The sequence below is a fragment of the Microtus ochrogaster genome, unplaced genomic scaffold (assembly GCF_000317375.1).
Source record: "Microtus ochrogaster isolate Prairie Vole_2 unplaced genomic scaffold, MicOch1.0 UNK38, whole genome shotgun sequence".
NCBI lineage: Eukaryota > Metazoa > Chordata > Mammalia > Rodentia > Cricetidae > Microtus > Microtus ochrogaster.
The window spans coordinates 3,333,416-3,340,649 of NW_004949136.1; the positions used below are offsets into that span (position 1 = coordinate 3,333,416).

Genomic DNA, 7,234 nt, shown 5'->3' on the forward strand with positions numbered 1-7,234 from the left:
TTTATTGAGCTCTACATTTTTCTCTGCTCCCCTTCTTGCCTCCTCCCACCCCGCTTCAACGTTCTCCCAAAGTCCCCATGCTCCCCCTGTCTTTTTCTACTTCCCATGTAGATTAGATCCATGTATGTCTCTCTTAGAGTCCTCATTGCTGTCTAGGTTATCTGGGTTTGTGACTTGTGGGCTGGTTTTCTTTGCTTTATGTTTAAAAACCACTTATGAGTGAGTACATGTGATAATTGTATTTCTGGGTCTGTTCATGGTTTTATGCTTAGAAACTCTGCTTCTGTTCCTGCCCGGGGCTTCCAGGAGAAATAAGAGTCCTTGTTCTACAGCCCTGATGGATCAGCAACCACACTTGTGTGGATATTTATTAAAGGCTCTGCTGTTTCATGGGCTCATCTCTTTCATGTTTCCTCGTGGTGCCTAATGGACATGGTGATGTCCATGTTCTTGGACTAGTATCACACAACACCCTGAAGAGTTAGCAAAAAATGAGTATTTGTGTGTGCGCGCGCATGCTTGTGCACATACGCATGGAGCCTAGAGAGAGGTCAACTTTGAGTATTTCTCAGGAGCTGCCTACCTTGTTTTGGTTTTGAGAGAGGGTCTGATACTGGTACCCAGGGATCACTTGTAGCCTGGCTGGCCAGTAAGACTCAGGAGCATTCTTATTTCTGCCTCCCCTCATATTGGGTTACAAGCCCATGGCTACACCTGGCTTACATGAGTGCTAGGGGTAGAGGTCAAACTCTGGTTTTCATAATTATGTGGAAAGCACTTTATTGACTGAATCACCTCTACAGCCTACATAGAGTCTATAGACTTTTTACCCTTTATTTTGGGACCTGTGCCATGTTTTCTGTGCAGTCGTCTGGAGCACTTAGCTTGGGTCCTGGTCACCTATGGCCACATGGCCCTCCATGTTGTTCAGTCTCTTCATGGCCCTTCAAGCTCATCTCTTCATCTGAAGGACAGAGATTTAACCAATCCTCAAGCAATTTCAAGTTCAGGTGAAACATCCCATGAGAAAATGGTTGGTATGAGTCTTGGTCCTGCTATTATCATCTCTAAGAAGCCACCAGTCTTGTGAGGATGTCAGGGGTTTTACTGCTGTGAAGAGACATCATGGCCACAGCAACTCTTATAAAGGAAAACATTTAATTGGAGCTTGCTTACAGTTAAGAGGTTTAGTCCATTGTCATCATGACAGGAAGCATGGTGGCATGCAGGCAGACACGGTGCTGGAGAGGTAGCTGAGAGTTCTACATCTTGATCTGCAGGCAGCAGGAAGTGAACTGGCTTGAGCTCCTGAAATCTCAAAGTCCTCCCCCCCAGTGACACACCTCCTCCAACAAAGCCACACCTTCTCCAACAAGGCCACAACTCCTCATAGTGCCACTCCCTATGGACCTTTGTGGGTCATTCTTATTCATGCTGCCACAGAGGGCATGACCCCTTTAAGCCCCACTGCATCTCACAGACTCTATCTAAGAACAATTCTAGACAGGCCAGCTCATCCCTTCTTCAGGATCACTACAGAAAGTGTATTAGGCCTCCTAATCTGACCCTTACAGGCCACAAAACTTGATCCCATACTATAAAGATAGGAGCTTGAAATAATATGCTTGAGTTTGCCACCAGATAGCTTTGATAAGACCCAGGCCTCAGAAGCAAGCCCCCTGGCAGTCCACATACAAGCCTAATTCAGGACAGGTCGTGATATGCTAATGAGCTAACCCCAAGGTGGGGATGGTATGCCAATGACCCCTTAGTCCAAAGCGGCTACCCAGTGAAATGATACAAAAATCAGAAGTCTGGAAACGGTCTGTAGGATCGCACTGTTCCTGTGAGAGGCTTCTATAGTTTGTGTTGACACCAAGAGGACTCAAGACTCTCTTTGTGGTCCTGGCCTCAGTGACCACTGATGCTTGGCCCCTCAAGCCTGCCTGTTAGTGCTGGCCATCGGCTTACGCTCTCAAGGATCTCCTGGACTTTGACTGGTGCCATCCTCTGTCTACCACAACTGAAGGACGGGACGGCACAGTGAGCAGCGGTCAAGCATGAACGCTTCAGAAATGTATTCACTGGAGATTCCTCAATGGAACCTGCAGCAGCATTTCTGCCCAAACAACTGGTCCCAGCTTGGTGAGACATCTGGGTTTTTTTCTTTTCTTTTTTGGGACAGGTTTCCTCAATAGGCAGACCAAATTGGCCTTGAACTCCCAGAGATCCACCTGCTTCTGCCTTAACTTAGATATCGTTAGGAATGTTTGTGTGAACAAACCAAGCATATTTGAAAGACAAACTTTGTGTGGACATCCTAGTTGCCAACTGCCTTAAAGTCATAAGCTCATGCTCTCTGAAAAGCCTTAAAAGTGGTCTATTCAGAAAAACAAAAACAAAGGGACTTATTAGGAGACCTGAAAGAGAAATGGACAGTTGAAATAATTTTCTATGTTTTAAATATGCCCAGCAACTGGTTGGCCACTCAGAGTGTCGATAGATTAATACACAGATACAAGTTTTGACATTAAAGTATTTTTCTTAAAAAGTTAAAAAAAATTAAGACTTGCACATACTCAAATTATTTTTGGGGGGTGGTGTGGAGGTTGAGACAAGGTTTTTCTGTGTAGCCCTGACTGTCCTGAAACTCTCTCCGCAGAGCAGGCTGGCCTTGAACTCAGAGACCTAACTGCCTCTACCTCCTGAGTGCTGGGATTAAAGTTGTGCACCACCACACAAGTTAAGCTTTCAACTTAAAAATCTTATCTACACAAATTTACAATATTTATAAATAGTTTTCAAGCAAACTGAATTACATTTACCAAACTATCTTCAGAGACAAAATACTCTCTAAGCTAGCTGACTTGAAAATCAAGTCAAATCTCAGACTTGTACATGACAAAGCATAAAAACGGGAGACACAACAGAATGGAACTTTGTCCAAACAATACAATGACAATTTTGGCAAGTAACACTTTGATGGCAATACACAGATGAATCCAACAGTCTGCGAAAAAGCGCAGTGAGCTGCACATCGCAAGTAGGGACAGAAAGCAGTACTATAAACTCATCAAGGGCGAAGGCCCCCTGCCCTCACACCCCAGACGGCTGATAGGTGGCATTACACTGGGGTGTGTGTGGGGTGCATATGCAATGTACAAACCCATACAAGATGCCCCTGGGCAGGCCTTACACAAGACCACGAATGAGCATACCCTCCAAGGAACGGACTAGATGCTGTTAGCTTCCTCTGGCCATCAGTAAATGAACTGAGGTCCCAAGGCCTCAACTGTAATTGTATTAACCAGGCTCACCCCAGACAATTGGCCAGATTGTCCAGGCAGCTTGACCTGGGTCCAGAGAGGCCCTAGCACATGCAGTGACATCAGGGAATGCCCTCCTTGCGCTGGCAGCACTGGGAGGGTGGTGCTGACCAATCATAGACATAGGAGAGGCGCAATTGCACCTCTTGCTTGCACAATCGGCCCTCATGAAGCAGCATCTGTTGCTTCTCCAGCATGTCCTCCGGGCTCTGTTTGTGTGTCACCAGGTACTGATTGCTGCAGCCCCGTGATTTGTACTCTGTGTCGAAGCGCGGGTCGTGTTCCCGCTGCACATCCACGGGTGCCAGCCAAGCACCCAGCGATACATCTTCACTGTGCCATGCACGCAGGTATTCCCGGCTGAGGTGCAGGTAATGCACCAGGTCCGAAGACAGGATGTACCCACCGCCCAGAGCATAGGGCAGGTAGTAGTCGCAGAGTTGCCAGGCAGCTTCTCGCCAGCGACCTCCGGGCTTCACTCGCCCGCGCCCAGAAAAGAAGCCCCAGTAGAGGCGACGGCGGCGTGCAGGCTCACGTGCGCGTAGCTCTGCCAGTAGGGCGTCCAGGCGCGCAAAGGAGTCGTCATCCGCCTTGAGCACGAACTCGAAGTCTACGTGCTCGTCCAGCCAAGTCAACATGGCCAGGACCTTGGCCGTGAGGTTCTCGTAGGCGTCGCGCAGGGAGGGCAGCAGCAGCAGGTCCCCGTGCTGTGCTTGCTCGAGCTCCAGCGTGCGCCTCTCCTCTGAGCCCAGGCCGCTGGTGCCCACAGCAAAGCGCGCCCACACGTCCTTGGGCCCGCCGCGCCTCCCCTGTGCCAGCCACGTGCTGCGCACCGCGCTGCGACGCTCCACCGCGCGGGGCGCACTAGCCACTAGCACCGCCAGGAAGGCCTTAGCGCGTGGCTGAGAGGCTCCGGCGGCTGTGGGCGTCTCGCCCTCGGATGCACAGCGCGCCAAATACAGCAGCGTGGTGCTGCAAAACGCCAGGCCACTCAGGGCCAGCACCACCCGGTGCCGCCAAGCCCGCCGGAGCACCTTCATGGTGCGGGCGGGAGGTCGCCGAGTGCGCAAGCGCGGAGGCTGGAAGGCGCCTGCGCTACTCGGAGACCCGCGTAGCGGGCTCGCCCTGGTAGCGGTAGGAGGAGCCCCGAAAAACCCGCTTACTGGGTTCCTGGATCTGACAGCCGGGGCGGCGTGGAAGGCGAGGCCTGGGTCAAGGATGCGTGGCACGTGACTTCGCGCGCCAGCTTTATTGGTTGGTTCTCCGAGGCTGCTTCCGCCCATGATAAAGATGGCGCCTCCGAGATTCGCTCCAAAGGCCGTGCCCGCTCTCTCGGTTCCCGGTTGTCTTACTCGCCCCTTCCCGGAAGAAAGATGGCGGCGGCCTGAGTCTAGGTCCGCGTAAGACTTTGCGGGCGCTCAGCTGCGCTCCCTAGACCCGGCGCTCCAGAAAGCCGGGGGTGAGTGAGGGGTCCCTGAAGCTGCTTTGTGAGGGGCGGGCTTGGAAGGCCACGCGTCCACCGTTCGGGTAGCTTTGGGTCTGATCCCGCTTGACCCCGCCGTCGCCCTGTTAAGAGTGCGCCCGCCCTCTTGCCCGGCTGCTTATTCCGGAACTCACGGAGCCGCGGGGGACTGAGGCTCGGGCTGTGTTACCGGCTGGCGTTGTGACCTCAACTTGTGTTCCAGCATCTCTATCCCGGTTTTGTCTTCGGTAAAATGTGCGCCATGAGTTCTAGTTCTACGAGTTGGAAATTGAAGGCCTGTGCTAAAACCTTCGTACCTGGCCCGGCTTTGGTGGTAGCTCTGTTTGGTACTATTGAGTGCAGTTCCTAAATTGACAGAGCTTTTATTTATTTTTATTTACATCCTTATTTTGTGTTGCTGGAGGAGATCGAATCCAGGACCTTACAAATGCGGGGCAAATACTCTACTAACTGGGCCAAGACACCAGTCCTCCAACAGCCTTTGGACAGTTTTAGATTATGTAGCTGTTTTTTAGATTGTGATGGTCTTTTTTCTTTCTTTCTTTTTTTTTTTTCCTTTTTGCTGTTGTTATTGTGAGTTTTGAGACAGGGTCTCATATAGCTCAGATTGGCTGGAATTTAGCGGAGGCTGCTGGCCTTGAACTCCGATCCTCTTGCCTGTAATCCCAACGGGCAGCAAGTTTACCCAACACTTTCAAGTCCAGCCTGCTCTACTTGGCAAGTTCCTAGCCAAGCAAGGCTCAATAATGAGACCCTGTCCCAAACAAAAGCAAGCAAACAACAACAAAAATGCCTGGTTTCATCAGAGTTGTAATGTAAGGATGGCAAAGATGTACAAATATTCCCCCAACTACTCTGTGGGTTCCTGAAATCTAAAACTCAGGTTTATAGTTACAGCAACATTTAACTTATAAATTAGGCCCAGACAGAGATTAACAGCTAATCATAAAATAGAACAGTTGTGACTTACTTTGATATATGTGTCACTGGACTGCGGTTGATGCCAGGTCAGGAGGTACCATTGTCACCTCTGAAGGTCTTAGTAGCTTCTCTGTTGACCACTTGCTGAGAGATGATTTGTGTAGGGGCTATGACAAGATGAAGCTCCTTGAAATCCTGACTTAGGGATTTCATGTTAGGTGGGGAGGAAGAGAGCAGCTGCCCAACTTGCTTAGCTATGCAGCAAACTTTTGCATTAAGATAAATAACCATTGTGGGGTAGTAGTGGGGACTCTTGCCTAGCATGGACAAGGAAAAAACTGAACCAGTATGAGGAAGTCAGTTGATGGAGTCCTGGTTGTTTTGGGTTGCTTTTTATGTATGATATATAAGTGACTGTTCCACATAGTTTATCAGAATAGTTAGAATTGAGAACTTTGTTCTTCAAGGAGCAAAGTATAATGAACACCCGGGGAAGTTGCGTTGGTTCTGGTGTTTTCATGGCCAGAAGAGTAGAGACATCAGGAATAGAACCATATCTCAGGGCTCCTTGCCTTGGGTGACAACAGTCTCCTTTAGCTCCTGGCTCTTGGTAGGCTGTACTTCCCAGGGCACATCTTAAGTACTGTTCCAATGGATTTACTTTATGCTTTTGAGTAGTATTTAGTGTCTCTGAAGACAACATTGATTGAATGTCTTAGGTTCTTTTTTTTTTTTTTTTGGTTTTTCGAGACAGGGTTTCTCTGTGGTTTTAGAGCCTGTCCTGGAACTAGCTCTTGTAGACCAGGCTGGTCTCGAACTCACAGAGATCTGCCTGCCTCTGCCTCCCAAGTGCTGGGATTAAAGGCGTGCGCCACCACCGCCCGGCAATGTCTTAGGTTCTAATAGCTTGGCAGTGTTGGGAAAAAGAAGCTAAGTCTGACAAGGTCCTTTCCAGGGGCAGAACAGGAGACAGCTACCTCACATAGGTGGGACCAGGCTGCACCCGGAAGGCCAGCAAATTGGCAGGAAGATAAACTGGGAAGAAGTAAATGGCGTTTTCCACGTTCTGGTCAAATAAGACTTCACGGGCATTTCAGCGTTCCTAGCATTTCCTAAGTGATACGTGTCGATGGAGGCACACGTGTGGATGTATGTGTGTAGTCTCTGTTGGGTTGGTGCGGTGTTTGCTGATGACCGGTTTTCAGCACACAGTGTGTGCCCTCACTTCACACAAAACACTGAGGTGGAAAGTAGGGGGCGATTAGTAAGAAACAGACACAAAACAGAGGTCAGAAGACTTAGCCAAGCTCTGGAGAGTGCATGACCACAGCTATCTACTAAACATTGTAATAGGGAGGGAGGGGGTCAGTTTTGCCTTGCTGTGTTGTTGGCAGGTTGTACTGTTGGTATGTAGAGATGGCATACTGGCTAGATCAGCATCTGGAAGTGGTGACAACTAAGTCGGGACTTCAGCCTGGCCAAGTTCCTTCCTCTGTTGCTGAAT

At 49.6% G+C, this 7,234-nt stretch overlaps 2 protein-coding genes across 3 annotated transcripts in view; one reads left to right on the forward strand and one right to left on the reverse strand.

The window, feature by feature from the left end:
* Nucleotides 1–606: 606 nt before the first annotated feature.
* On the reverse strand, nt 607–4,619 carry B3galt6 (beta-1,3-galactosyltransferase 6). Its single transcript, XM_005368702.3, has one exon. It carries the CDS (start codon nt 4,607–4,609, stop codon nt 3,389–3,391), a length of 1,221 nt encoding a protein of 406 aa, XP_005368759.2. The 5' UTR covers nt 4,610–4,619; the 3' UTR covers nt 607–3,388.
* Sdf4 (stromal cell derived factor 4) overlaps nt 4,589–7,234 on the forward strand; it is a 20,713-nt gene continuing 18,067 nt past the window's right edge. The window contains exon 1 of one of the 2 annotated variants that reach the window (XM_005368703.3): nt 4,589–4,785. The gene's annotated coding sequence lies outside the window, so the exon portion shown is untranslated. Of the gene's footprint in view, nt 4,786–4,843; nt 5,037–7,234 lie in introns of those variants that run through there. The other variant, XM_013354306.2, reaches the window with a different exon arrangement.

Bases quoted from the DNA above. Each gene is read 5' to 3' on its own strand.
- B3galt6 (XM_005368702.3), bottom strand. From the start codon at position 4,609: ATGGGCGGAAGCAGCCTCGGAGAACCAACCAATAAAGCTGGCGCGCGA.